The 15,225-nt window shown below is 41.4% G+C and overlaps 1 protein-coding gene across 16 annotated transcripts in view; it reads left to right on the forward strand.

Annotated features, from left to right (window-relative positions):
• Window positions 1–15,225, forward strand: part of DGKZ (diacylglycerol kinase zeta) — a 170,319-nt gene that overhangs the window by 103,348 nt on the left and 51,746 nt on the right. For 2 of the 16 annotated variants that reach the window (XM_061610870.1, XM_061610869.1), the window contains one exon: window positions 13,302–14,185. The exons of 12 other annotated variants lie outside the window; for them this stretch is intronic. In XM_061610870.1, the coding sequence (XP_061466854.1) occupies window positions 13,314–14,185 (872 nt within the window). In that variant the 5' untranslated portion in view covers window positions 13,302–13,313. Of the gene's footprint in view, window positions 1–11,377; window positions 11,602–13,301; window positions 14,186–15,225 lie in introns of those variants that run through there. 2 more of the 16 variants (XM_061610871.1, XM_061610883.1) reach the window with 2 other exon arrangements.

Below are 15,225 nucleotides of genomic sequence, written 5' to 3' on the forward strand. Positions count from 1 at the left end.
CACTGGCTACCTATTAGCTACGGGGCTAAGTTCAAGGTTCTAGTTTTGGTGTACAAAGCCCTATATAGCTTGAGACCAGGATACATGAAAGACCGTCTTATCCCTTATATACCCAGTCGATCACTGCGCTCTGCAGTCGAGGGCCTCCTGAGATACCATTATCAGGAGGCCCATTCTGCACATCATAGGAAACAGATTTTTAGTGTAGTGGTACCTACCCTTTGGAATTCCCTCCCCTTAAATATTAGACAGACACCATCTATGTTATCTTTTTGCCACCTACTGAAGACCTTCCTCTTTCAACAAGCCTTATAAGTAGAGACCTTATCCCAGTCTGCATCTGTTAGAATTACTTTTTAATATATTTTTCAACCTTTTAAAAAGTTGTTTTTAAAGATGTTTTGTTTTAATATGTTTTTAATGGTTGTTTTGTTTTAATATATTTTAAAGTCTGTTTTTATGATGTTTTAAAGTGTTTTTAGTGCTTTTGTATGCCACCCTGGGCTCCAACTGGGAGAAAGGGCGGGATATAAATCTAATAAATAAATAAATTTGGATGTGAAAAAGGTTCTTTTTCTGATGCTGTTTACTACTTTTTGTAGCCCCAATCATCTGCTGTTTTGGCATCATTCTTGTTAAATCTAACTCCTTCCTTTAAGTTTAATAAACAGTGAAGTTTTCACAAAGCCAGCCAGGTAGGCAATGATGACAGCAGAAGGCTGGCCAAACAAACAAAAAAACAACTATTTGGAATGAGAACATTCCTTACAACTTTAATTTGGCTTGAGTAATATTATGATCTAGCCAAGTCTAATTGATTACTGGTGGCATTCAGTGGTAGTCTCATTTATTTATTACATTCATATACCACCCCATAGCCGAAGCTCTCTTACTCAAAAGTAGACCTATTAAAGTTAATAGACATGACTAACTTTGGTTCATTAATTTTAATGGGTTCACTCTGGGTAGGACTTAATTTAATACAACCCTAAATTGTGACCTTACTGTTTCTATGAAGAAGGCAATTTTTTAAATAATGCCAGAGCAGCAATCAATTGGGGTTGCAATGCAATCAAGCTATAAAGGAGATTGGGAGGGGAGTGCTGAAGGGAGGACATGTAGCTGTGGGGAGTGTACCCTATGCTGTGGCCAATTTTGGGGGGAGGTGGACACGTATTTATATGGAGGACTGAAGACTTTCAGCATCTTCCCTCCCTAAAATAAGGGAAATGGAGGGTGCACTACTTGGGAGAAAATATTTGCAAAACCTATACTTTGTGTCACTTCAGCTCAATATTAGTGTTAAGCCGTTTGGGTGTAGCACAAGTGTTTAACATCTAATGAGAGGAGCAGGGGTAGAGGCATGGCTCAGTGGTAGAGCATTTACTTTGCGTATGAAAGGTTCCAGATTCAGTCCCTGGCATCTCTAGGTAGGACTGGGAGAGAATCTTATCTGAAACTCTGGAGAGCCACTGCTGCCCATTAGTGTAGACAGTAATGAGCTAGACTCTGTATAAGGCGGCTTCCTATACTTCTTTGAGCTAAATATGAAAGTTGCAACATCTGATCTTTGCTCTTGTTGCTGATATGGGGTGCTTGGGGTATAGTTATTTAGGAAATGGGCAATGCCATCTGGATGTCTCCAGAACAACTCTCCTTCATTGCTTTCCATGTTCCCTCCTGCCATTGGAAATTGGATGTAGGGCTGAGCCTTGGTGAGTTGTGGGTCCAGTTAAGCCCTTACTAGCACACCTTTCATAACACACCGTACAACATTGCTTTACTGGTCTCTTCTGATTACAGTGCAGCCTTTTAACATTTTATTTTAGTGTAAATTGCATTGTTTAAATATGACAGTGAATGCATTTTAAAGCATGTCTTGCCTAGTCTGGATGGTTATCTATGTGATGTTTGCACATGCATGTATCTGAAGAATGTCTGCCCTTCTGCAAGATCTTGGGTAACTAAGTGGTAAGATCATGTCCTGCTGCAGTACATTATGCATGATATATGAATAAGGAAAGAAGCTGCGGAACCAGGAGTCTTCCATCCCTTCCCTGTTGTGATTATGTGGATCTGGTTCTGCAGCCAAAGCAAAACCATTTTAGTATTCTTGTGGTATTAGCTTAGCATCACTATAAAATTAAGATTGAAGATATTTGGTTACTTGGCAGACTGGAGCCAGGAAATACAAAATGATATTAAGAAGAGCTATTTACAAGACTTTAAGAGACAATTATTTGCTGGCTTTGACTTGTAGAACAGAAGGTAGTTGTACATCAGCATTCAGAAGCTCAGAACTTTATTGGATAGGGTGTTGGCAATAAATATTTAATGAAGTCACAGTTATGGTGTTCTGCTTGGCAAGACAAAAGATGTGGATTATGCCCCCCTGCCCTGTTGATAGCTGGCTGTAGCAATCTGTGTGAATGGCCAAAGCATATGCAGTGACTGGGGTAGGAAAGATGTCAGCAAACCTTGCTTCAGGGCATTAAATGCATGTCTCAGTAGAAATTGCTCTGAGGAAGTTATTGCAGATTATTGGTTGGCACGTTTATAAATTTAGCACCAACTAGGAGTAGCAGTAACAGGATCATTATATAGAAAGGGAATTAGGAGGATGGCCAGGCCATTGCGTCTCAGGTAATTTTTGTAGCAAGGGACTTTCTTCACACAACAAATGAGATGAACAATAGAATGATGTGCTTTTGTTGGATAGATCCTGCAATCCTGTTTTAAGAGTCCCCTTTGTCTCCATGAAGGCTACACATACACACCATCAAAGACAGAGCTAAGTGGATGCTGGCTGGACAGAGCTTGTTGGTAGCCTCTTGTAAACTACTCCAAGCCAGGCCTCCAAAACCCAATACTCTCCAGATATTTTGGGCTACAACTCTCAGCATCCCTGACTATTGGCCATGTTGTAAAAAGAGAGATATATAGTTAATAAAAAAATATGAAGGGCATCAGGTTGGGGAAAACTGCTGTAAGCTTTCTGATGGGAGATTTGAGATATAAGTGAATACAAACATAAAACAAGAATTATGTACAAATTTTCTCTGCCTTACTAAGAGTGCAAGCTAAGAAATACTGTTGCTCCCTCAGGCAAACAGAAGGAAAGGTAAGGAGTTATGGCATGTCAAAATAAGGTCAGTGTCTCTCTTTTGACTACCGTCAGACCATCAGTACCCCCAGTTAATAAGCCATCCCTGTACTGTTTGCTTTGGTTAGTTACACAGTCTTAAAAATAGACTTGTTCAGTCAAAATCACCCTCTTGGAAGTTCCCCAGAAAGGCACCTAGTCCAACACTTGGATAAGTTATTTGATACCTAGTAGAGATGCATATCCATCCTTCCTAGAGACATAAAATTTCCGGACATTAATAAGCAATGGAAAAAACCTGTGTGTTTCTCCCTGGGGGAAAAAGGATATTTGGGGGGGAAATTGAAAATATGCATTAATTATTATATTTTTAGCATCCTTTTCTGATCGAAAGTCACTTTATTTAGGAACATAAGATATATTATTTATAACTTGGTTTGCCATAAAATTCTCATGTTTGATATATTAAAAGTACAGCTTATTCAGACAATATTTACCAATTGAATTGACTTCTTTTAAAATTGCTACAAATGGAGCTACATTTACAGCTGCTGAACTGTAAGGAACCTAGCATCTCTTTAGTTTTGCCAGTTTATGAGGAGTAGTTAAAAACAATAAAAAACAAAGAAACCATTAACATTACAGTAAAACAAAGGAAATTATTATATATTATGACAATTATTATGTCTCTTCAGTCCTCCACAGTGGCAAGCAGACATAAAACACTAATTTCCATAGAAAGAGCTGAGAAAACGTGAGAGGAGACTCAAAGAATGCTACATAAAATTTAATCAGTCCCATTTTCTATCAGTTCCTGCTTCTTCGTGTTGCTCTGTACTTATGTCCACCCAGTCCTTTGAGGCTTAGTCAAGAGGACACAAACAGATCAACCAACTATGCCAACAAGAGAGAGCTCTCAATAAAGAAGGGACTGAATCATCTTTCCTTTGCTTGTTTCAATAGCAGTGCCTCCTAGAGGCAGAAATGCATCTTACTCTTGGAACTTAGAGTTGCATTTTCATTGTACAACTCAGGACTTGCTTATCCTCAATGTAAAGGGGTTGTAATGATCCCGTACATAGTCTTCTGATTACATAGTTTGTAGAAACCATTTTATGGGAGTAAATATATGGACACCTTGTCTGAAACATATTTTCATCATTCTAAAAGGAGATATTAAATAATCCATTTTTTTCCCAGAAAAACCGAACAAAAAGGGGCTTTCAGGGGAGGAATTTTTTTCTGAATTTTTACTGGTGTTTTTCGGCTCTTCTTGTCTCTAATCATTTCACTGAAAAAGATATCCAAGAAAAAATTCCACAACCTCCCTAGGCAGCTTGCTTCGTTGCTGTTCTTTATGACTTATGGACTTGTACCTTGATAGATTTTGAGGTCACACTTTAAGAAGATAATGGGTTCTGTTTGTCCGGTCAGTTGGTTTCTAGAGAAATAAATGGGTAGCTCCTGATATAGTTGGCTGGAGTTACGTGTGTCTTATGGGAAATGAAAACAGATATTTGTTAATAATGAAATGCTGGGCAAGTTGACAGCACTCTTTGATTCCTACTGTAGGACTGTCCTCACTGACCTCTTGGTGTTGATGCACACCAGAATTACTTCAGCACTTATAGACAGGATGCACATGAATTAAACGTGTGCCTGCACAGCAAATTTAATCCAGTTTCTAATCCATTTAATGTTCAACATGGTACCCAGACCAGGCATTGTAGTTTTGTGATAAGGGTTAGTGATTCCTAAGCATTTTCACAAAAATACTGTATCCATGGTCTTTGGAAGGAGGAGCAATGATGGTTTAAAAGTGTAACAGTCATACCCTAAGGCTAAATGCATAGAGCAAGGGTGGGGAAGTTGTTGCTCAGCAAATGTTGTTGAACTCCAGCTCCCATCAGCCCTATTCAGCATGGTCAAGGTTGATGGGAGTTGCAGTCCAGCACCTTCTGGAGGACTACAGGTTTCCTCTCCTAGCATAGAGGCTTCTTGCACATTCATCTCAAGAATGTTCATGTAACTGTATAATTATTTATTTGGCTGCTAGTGTGAGTCCTGTTTAGCTGCAGGAGAGAACAGAAGTCCTTCATCAGTAGAGATAGTTGGCTGTGGGCTGTTAAAATGCTTCTGTTATCCCATTTACTACTAATACTGTTTTCTTCGGTAGCAAGCCTGAGCGTGAGCAGACACACCTGCTCCTTCAGCAGGCCTTGGCACTTGGCTGTGGTTCTTCAGCAAGCCCTAAAATAGGACTCGGCTGCTGCGTGCACATGGTCAGCTTGGTTCTCTCTCCTCCCAAGGCTGTCATGTACGTGCAAGCTTGACTCTGAAGGCCAAGCACTCAAGCTGTGGAGGCTTCTTGTGATGACAACTGTCTGTGTACTGCAGAATTTTTTTGGCAGCTTAACAATTACATCCTTTCTGTTTAAAAGACAGAAGGGGGAGGGACAACTTCTGTTCAGGCAAATGCTGAACATATCCCTTCCAAATAACCAAGAATTTGAGTGCTAAGATGATTCAAGAGGCTTTATGTCTCAAGGATCATCCCCTGCACATATGGCTTCACATTCTTGTGCCAGGTTGGTGCATGTGGTTTATGACTCATATGCCATGTTCACTGGGAAGTGGTAGCGGAACTCGGCCTGACCAAGTGACTTTGTAGAGTCAGGGAAAGTCCCTGTGAGAAGCGCACACCCTCCTCCTCCTCAAACCACTGTGGCTCACAGTCATGTAGATCAACCGCAAATGGCCCATCTAATTTGTGTGCTGCATCTGGTGGAGCGTGGGCCAGAGAGTAATCATAGCAAGGAAAGCCCTCCACCTTTCCGCATGCCTTTAACAAATGCAGCATGGGCAAACAGTGGTGGGATGCAAATGCTGCACTTTATGCAATGATTAGCAGGTCCAGAAGATGCAAGGAAGAGGAAGGAGATGCAACAGCCCAGCTAGAATGGAATCCTAAGCATTTAGAATGGAATGTGTAGAACTTGATTCCCTTCTCCTGGGAGCTGTTATTAGTCCCCGTAAGAGAGCTCCCACTGATTCCAACAGGACCTTCCTTCCCAGGACTGGTGGCAGCTATTGGGAGATGGGGAATTTTCACCAGGATCATAACAGCTGATGAGAGAGTTAAGCTGTCCTTCCCTGCACATTGCTGTGGAAAGTGTGGGATAACACTTCCCTAACAAAATGTCATCTCACTTCCCCACAAACATATCTGGATGAATGCTCAATGAGCAGGTCATAAGGAAACAAGTTTATTGTAAACCGCCCAGAGAGCTTCGGCTATGGGGTGGTATATAAATACAACAAATAAATAAATAAATAAATAAATAAATAGAATGGAAAGAGGATCTCCAAGGGGGGAGGTGAGGCAGCTGTGTATATGAGAAAATACATCTTGGAATGTCAGGAGGGTGTGGGAGTAAGGAGACTTGTATGGTAACACAAGCTGAAGGAAAGTTCTGGCATGGGAGTTGTGCAGGAATTGGAGTGAAATCCCTGGCCAAGCTTCCCAAGCCTCTTTTGCGTCCTGATGGCAAAGCGATAGTGAACAGAACCCACAAGATCCCTGTGTCAACAGTGGTGATTATTAATAGCCCCTGTACTTTTAGCAGTTTACTGATCCTGGGGACGCTAGCAGCTGATGTTATAGGAAAAACCCCATCTGGCAGACTAAAGGGTCTGCCGTCCCTGTAATATGCTCTCTTAGCACACTGTTGCTTTTTAGAAGGGAGAGAAATGGACATTCCTGTGACCTTCCTTAACCTGTGTTGCAAGTAAATCAGTCCCAAACTAGCTGCATTTAATAGAAGCTTTGTGTCTTATCCTAAGGGTAAATGGTAAAGTCAAGGCTGCAGGAATATTCTACACACAGTTTGCTCTGGCACAGAGGAGGCACTGCTGGCTGGGGCCTTTGTAGTTAATTTTCTGATGACTTGCAAGATTCCTGAGTTGGGGGTTGTAACTAGGAATTGCTAGGCCTGGTATATGCAGGGGAGGGTGTTAGACAGTCCAGAGCAATAGTTTGGAAGCTTCCTTAGATTTAGGATAATACAGTTTGCAGCCTTTGATATGCCTGAGAATGGCAGTGAAGTTTGTGTGATGGAACAAGCTGTTTAGCCCTCTGAGGAATAAGGCAAGAGATGCTGGAATGTGTAGAACTTGATTGCTGCAGCCACACTTCCTGTTAGAAGCCTGAGAGGAAGGAACAAGCCTTGTGTGTCTTGGCCAGCTTGGTTGTTTAATTGCAGCTTCAACTGCCTTTTGTCAAGAAAACATGTTCCATTAAGAAAAGCCTATCACAACCCTGATTAGATTGTTATCATATCAAACCCCAGGCCTTGTTAAGTGAAGAGGTTAATGATCTGAATGCAAAACTGAGCAAAAGGAATCAGGGCCTTTAAAGAAGTTATCTCTCTCCCCCCCCTTCCCTCCCCCTACCTCAAACTGTCCCTTCTCACCACCGGATATCAAAAACAAATTGTGTAAGATGTCTTTATGCAGCATATTCAAATACTCCAAAATGTGTGTGTGTGTGAGAGAGAGATTCTTATTCCTGCTGCAAAGATTTGGTGTGGATTAAAAGCACTATCAGCAAATGTGATGGGCCGTTTTCAGTGAGATAAACAACAGCTGCTTTGCAGTTTTTTATCATTTGTTGCTTTATGGATATTTTATTTTTGTATATGTTTTAATTCCAGATGTAATTTTGTTTTTTGTTGTACATTGTCATGAGATCTGTTCAACGAAGGGTGATTCATAAATATAACAACAGTTGTAATTATCATGAATAATAATAAAAGCCTATTAATATCAGAGACATAAAGCTTTTCATTCTCATTTGCACAAACTGTATAGATCAGACCATTCAGTGTGGCAAAATGCAGTATAGGCTTTGTTGGTAGCAACGTTTAATTATTTATGAGGTTTTTTGCCAATGTGATACAAGGTTTGAACCTAGTCAGTATGATAAGAATCCTAGCTCTCCTTTGTAGAAAGCTGCTGTGAAAATCATGCTGGTTTCTTTAAGGCCTTCACTTGACAGAAGTGTAGTTTCTCATAGTAACTGATTGTATGAATATAGCCCTAGTCTCTTTACCTCAGAGATAGGAAAAGGACACGTGTGTCATGAATATTACAAAGTGAGGGCACCACATATAATATGTTGCACTAAAAGTTCTTAAAGTTGCCATGCTGCCCAGATTCCCAGGTTTTGCCAAAACTCTAGATATGCCACCTTGTGCCTATGGAGAATCAGCTAGCCCTAATTACTAGTTTTCATTTTTTTTAAAAAAGTCTAGTCCTGATGGTTCTTGAGATATAAAGGAAAATGTGCAGACAGTATTCTACCAGTCCTCTAGTAAGAAGCAAGTCTGCTCTACCTTCCTTTTTTTCTAGCAATGAGGGAATTTATTTAACCCCTTGAATGTAGATCTCTAAGCAGTTTACAAAAAACTTTTGTTGTCAATAAAATGGTTAAAAACAAGTAATTAAAATGTATTTCAAACAATTAACATATTTCAAACAATTAAAACACCAATAAGATTGACAGCTGAGGGAAATGGTACGTATCTACTATACATTGAGTTGTCACAGTCTCTATTAAATGCCATTGCATTTAATGGCAATTTGGCCTCACTGTTTATAATTTTTTTCTCTATATTTCCCAATTGAAAACAACAGTTCTTGAAATGGATGAAGCAGGATCTAATCCACAAAGGCTTACGCCATAATAAGTAAATTCAGGGTGCTACAAGTAGGCTGTTGTATTTGCTGCAACAGGCTAACAAGCTTTGGTAGTAAAAGTATGACAGGTTTTGATCATCTGAGAAGAAGCAAGATTTTTGAATTCCCCTCCTTCTTCTTTTCATAGGCCAGACTTTTAGGAGGAGTGAAAGGAATCAGTAATATTTGCTGTCATTACCTTGCCTGTTATTTTCTTAGTTTTTCCTTCTCTGTGTTTTAAAATTCTAGTTCATTTTAATGGTGAATTTAATGATATTTTAAAAAATACTTTGCACATACTGAGACGATCTATTTCCTTTCTTATTACCTCACATATTCCAAGTCTGAGATTTGCTTTGGGAAGGAGTGGCGAATGGAGAGAATGTGACCTATTTAACAATCTAAATTAACATTACCAGTTGTAATTTGAAACAACAGACCTGTTTCGAGAATCAATTTTTGACAACTTCCAGAGGGGTAGTTGTGTTAGTCGGTTGCAGCAAAACCTACTAAGAGTCTTGTACTACCTTAAAGACTAACACATATTGTGGCGGAATCTTTTGTGGACAAGGGGTTACTTTATCAGATGCAGGATGAAGTGAATTTTAGTCTATGAAAGCTTATGCCATAATAATAGTGTTACAAGGTTCTGGCAGAGTACCAGCACATGCTGTACTGTCATAGACTGAAAACTTTCCCCCCCACATACTGTGTTCCTGTGTACTCTTACTAACTATTTGGGAGCAAATCTCACTGAATTCAGTGGGACTTAACTTCCAAATAAACCTACCCATGGTCACACTACACAGACTCTAAAATTGGGAGTCAGTTATCCCTGATGGTCTTTTACTGATCTTCAGTGCATTTTTTGGCTGAGAATGTTTAGTAACATTCAGTTTACTGGAGTGAAAGGATAGTCTTAGGCAGCCTTGTAAATAGCTAACACCCCCCCCCAATACTAGCCTATTGGGGACTGGCAAAGGAGGGACTGAAATGTTGCTGCATTTCTATTCTGGATGTGAAGGGAGCGGGCTACCCTCCTGTGGCAGCCCACTTTGTTTCTGTGTTGTGCACAGAGGAGGGACAGAGCAATCCACCCCTTCTCTGCAGTCTGCTCACTTGCGTGAATGCAGTTTCTTGTAGTCTATAGCTACCAGGCTAGTGCCTAAACAGAAGGCTGGTCTTTTGAGTTGCAACCATTGTTTTTTATGACTCTACTTCTATACCTTTAAAAGCAACCAGACATATAGATAAAACTTTTTTAGCATGAGGTAAAGCAATGGGGAAAAACTTCACTAACATGATTTCTTAGTCTCAGCTACTGCTAAAAGCATAGGAACAAGACTAGAAAAAGGTGGTCACTTGATGAGTCTGGAGAAAGATTTAGTGACAAGTAACCTGTGTCATTATTGCTTGCTGATTACTTGTAGCGAGAGAAATCTGAATTTTACCTAATGACATTATTCCCTAGGATGAGGGCCAAGATTCTAAGTGTTAAAGCTGCAATACTACGCATGCTTGCTTGGAAGTAAACAGTACAGCCTTTCCCAACCTGATGCCTTCCAGATATTTTGGACTACATCTCCCATCAGCCCCAGCCAGCACAGGGCCATTTTAGTTGTGGCTTCCCATCTGTGAAATGTGCTCCCCAGCGAGGTCCGACTGGTGCCTCCTTTGACATTTTTTTGATGCCAGGTAAAGACATCTTTTTTCCCAGGCTTTTGATATTGTTTGTTGTTGTTGCGCTGCCAAAACTTCCTCTGGCTGTTATGGGGTTGTTTATTGTTCAGTTTTATGGTGTGTGTGTTATGTGCCTTCAAGTCGACTACAACTTATGGCAACTATGAATCAGCGACCTCCAATAGCATCTGTTGTAAACCACCCTGTTCAGATCTTGTAAGTTCAGGTCTGTGGCTTCGTTTATGGAATCAATCCATTTCTTGTTTGGCCTTCCTCTTTTTCTACTCCCTTCTGTATTTCCCAGCATTATTGTCTTTTCTAGTGAATCATGTCGTCTTATTATGTGTACAAAGTATGATAACCTCAGTTTTTCATTTTAGCTTCTAGTGATAGTTTTGGTTTAATTTGTTCAAACACCCAATTATTTTTCTTTCTTGTGGGCCATGGTATGCACAAAACTCTCCTCCAACACCACATTTCAAATGAGTTGATTTTTCTCTTACCTGCCTTTTTCACTGTCCAACTTTCATATCCATATATAGAGATTGGGAATACCATGGTCTGAATGATCCTGACTTTAGTGTTCAGTGATACGTCTTTGCCTTTGAGGACCTTTTCTAGTTCTCTCATTTTTTTCAGCCTTCTTCTGATTTTTTGACTATTGTCTCCATTTTGGTTAATGACTGTGCCAAGGTATTGATAATCCTTGACAAATTCAATGTCCTCATTATCAACTTTGAAGTTACATAAATCTTCTGTCATTACTTTAGTCTTTTAGATGTTCAGCTGTAGTTCTGCTTATAGTCCTGTTTTTATTGGTACATTTATCAATTTATGCATTTATCTGTCTTTTAACAGTGTTGCAAGTTGCTTAGTGACCTTCTGGTAACAAGTGACTAACAAATCTAATAAATCAACATCATCATCCAAAATATCTGGAGGCCACCAGGTTGGGGAAGGCTACTATAGTAGGTGCATAAGCGGAGTAGTCAAACAGGACCACATGGCTTCCCTTCCTGTCTTATGTCAGGAAAGTCACCTTAAACCACCAATGCCTCTGAAAGGTCTTTTGAGTGTCAGAGGTACGAGTAAAGTTATTACAGAACTGCATGTTGATTTTTTTCTCATTGAAAAATTAAATAAAAGTGTGTGTGTGTGTGTGTGTGTGTGTGTGTGTGTGTGTGTGTGTGTGTGTGTGTGTGTGTAATTATAAGGCAGCAATCCTTTAGAATATATTCCATTGAACTGAAGGAGGAAAAAAACCACTGGCATTTACTCCCAAGAAAGTGTGTGTAGTTTTAACCTTCCTTCTGCTGACTGTGCTGACTATGGGGTATTGTGTTATCCTCAAAGCAGAGCTGAATTCTACAGACTAAGGGAGAGGGCTTTGTTCTGCTAAGGATTCAAGACCTGGGAGAAAAACAAGGATTTCCCCTCATAACTTTAACTGAGAAGCAGCAGAAACAGGGCCAGTGTGACACAGTGGCCTGTCATAGAACTCTTTAGTATATTTTGCTGTGTTCTCAGTCTTATGGAACAGCTGAAAGGGCACTCTGTGCATACTGGTATCACTATATAAATAATACAAGAACAATAGATTACCATTATGTTGTGCCACAAGCAAATGTCAAGGCAAGAAGGTCTTTCCACTGCTCCTTTTCCAACTTTTTGTGGCATGTGCAAGGAGCAGTTCCTAGGAAATGCCACAAATTGTGTAATTAGCAACCTAAATAAATAAATAAATAATATTGTATAATAAACAAATTGGGCTGGCCAGATATGGGTGACAAGAACATTTTCATTGCTGTATGTGGGGGGTTAAATGGAAATCTAAAGGGATCACTAACTGTTTCCTGTGGAAAGAGATTGCGTGACAGAATGCTTATGCAAGGTAACTGCCATATGAGGCCTTGGTTCCCTTGAGCTCCATCTCCTTTAGTCGTCTTCTCCCACAGATGGAGTCTCCAGGAAGTGTCCAAATGAGGTGTCCTCAGCAGTCATTACCTGGCTGTTGCGTGCCTGGTATGGATTGGGGCCTGCTTCAGGGGCCAGGGGCCAGTACAGGACTGGCAAGCCTTGGCGGCCCATCCCACCTTGTATAATGTTAGCTTCTTCTTCTTTTATTGCAAAATTATAGACTGGTTGAGGTACCTGAGTGTATATAAAAAATTTTTTACTTGTTATAGGGTGTAGCAGATGGTAAAATCCATGGAACCGAAGCATCTCCTTTTAGTATAAACCATTGAATAATTGACACTTAGATCTTACCTATGTGCTTCAGAGTTCATGTTGGGAACTACCAAGATCCACATGTCAGTGGTTTGAGCATTGTTAGCAGTTTTTGCATCTTTCACACCAATAAGTACTTCTAAATTGGCCCCAAGTACAATAATAACAGTATTAATTTTCTAACTCATACTTTCCTCAGTAAACAGCCACCATATTTTATCGTAAGTGGAACTTCTATCTTTCTCTCTCTTCCTCCCCATCCCTTAGCACTGTGTGGTGAATTGGATATTTTTGGTGCCTTGGCTCCACCTTGTTAGAGGATTCTAGAGCCGAATGGTTTGTTTCATTCTGGAAAATTGATGCAGGACTGGTTATGGCCTGAAAGAGTTGGCTGATGCTTGGAGAGGAAGGGAGGGGAGGAGTTGCTGTACACGTACTTGTAGTGCTTGGGGTCTGAGATGTCCCATGATTCTGTGTTTAAATTTTGAAGGCCACGTTAGGTAGATGGGAGGGTGAACTCCTCATTTAAAATGCCTGGTTTCTTTGTTAACAGCCCCCATTCGCTATGGAATCCTTTTTCAAAAGGCACTTCAGGAAGAAGACTGTGTCACCAGGGCCCCAGCGCACCAATGTGGTGGCCCTGCCTGCCAGCAAAGCAAGGCGGCGCTCTGTGGTGGGCCAGGCCTCTGCCTCACTAGTACAACACCGTCGCAGATCCAGTGCTCAACTGCAAGGGCTGTCCTGTTTGGGCTCCCGGCGCAGGCATAGGTTAAGTTCCCGGAGGCGATCCAGCACCACTACCCCTTGCCTGAGCCCTAGGTTTTCTGTCCAGAAGAAGCGTGGGGGGCGAGTACGCACCATAGATACTCATCTCATAGGGCCCTCCTTGCTGCTGGCCAGCCTCATCCAAGTGTATGAGGAAGAGGGAAGGAGGCAGTCGCCTTACACTGAGAGCTCCAGCTCAGAATCCCCTAAGGAGGGTCTAGAGGAGAGTGATTGGAGTGAGGAAACTGTCTCTTCAGGCTCTGAAGAATCTGGCCTCAGAGCACAGCAGGAGAGGAAGGAGCTGCAAACTGAGCTTTCAGTGTGTCCCGGTTTTGCTGTGCAGCATCCTGCTGACTTGAGGCTTCTCCTGCGAGACCCTCATTATCTGCGCCGCAGGTCCTCCCACCTCCTACCTGCTGAGTTTGTGAACAGCAGAGCAGCCTATGGGCTTCAAGGCCGCTACAGATGCTTCAGCCAGCAGCGGTACTCAAGTGAGACCGCCAAGCCAGGTGCTTTGCTCCAGCCATGCAGGACGCGGAGGGCTGCCAGGAGGTGGAAGGTGCCTGCTGGAACCAGTTGGCTGTTGCTGACCACACATAGATGCCTGGGAATGGATTCTGCCCACAGTGGCTGTGGCAGCGACTCCTCTGAAGGCTGCAGTGCCCTCCTGCCGTATGTATGGCTTTATAAGTGGTACTAAGCCCTTTGGGATAGAGGTGGCGAGGGTGGAGGGGAAAAAGCCAGCACAGCTCTGACCCAGCAAAAGCAATGTTTTCTTTCAAATTCATTAATCATAAAAGAAACATGGCCGGAGCAGTATGTTTCTGAGGATAGGACAGGTGGTGGTTTTTCCCTTTTCTTTTCCCGGTTGCTCTTCTATCTAGCTCTTCCTCCAAAAAATTCTGAGTGAGGTAATTCAGCTGAGGGAAAGTGAGCTACCCAAGGCTACCCAGTAAGCATCACAGCTAAGCAGGCATTTGAACTTGGGATTTTCAAACGTAACATTTTAAATCACCATACCACATTGGTCTTCTGGTTGCTGTGATCATTGCTTCACTTTCTTTATGTTCTGTTTCCTGCACCTCCCTTCCCAATGGCAGCATCAGGTGCTGCTGGGAAAGAAGTGAATAAGGGGTCCCTTGTATGGTGCTTAAGGGTGCCCCTCCATTAACGAGCTAGCTGTATTTCCTGTGTCATATTTGGAATTGCAGGTTGCCTATCGCCCTGGCCAGGAAAAGCCAATGGAAATGGTGTTCAAATGAGGGAGGAGGCAGGTTCTTTTAAGAAGTCCTCGCATGAAATGAGCAGCAGCTTTGAATAATTAATGTACGATGTGCACACAAGATTACACAGTATGGATTTGATATCTCTTTACACAATTTCACAACGTGCGCACACACAGTAGGAAAGGGCTTCAGGAGTAGCAAAGACATATTCTTCCAATGCACATTGATGAGTGTAACATTGATTCTGGTGGTGTAGTGCTACCATATTAGACTTTGACTGATTCAAATTCCTGCTCAGCTACAAAGTTTACTAGGATAGCTTAGGCCTGTTGTGTGCTCAGCTTTGCCTACCTCTGAAAGTTGTTGAAGGCAAAAGCCTCTGAGTTACTTGGAGGAAGCATGGGATAAAAATGTATTCAGTTAAAATTTGTAAATTCATCTCTCTTTTATTTTTTTGGAGAGGACAAAAAACAAGAAAACTATCCT

The sequence above is a fragment of the Rhineura floridana genome, chromosome 2 (assembly GCF_030035675.1).
Source record: "Rhineura floridana isolate rRhiFlo1 chromosome 2, rRhiFlo1.hap2, whole genome shotgun sequence".
NCBI lineage: Eukaryota > Metazoa > Chordata > Lepidosauria > Squamata > Rhineuridae > Rhineura > Rhineura floridana.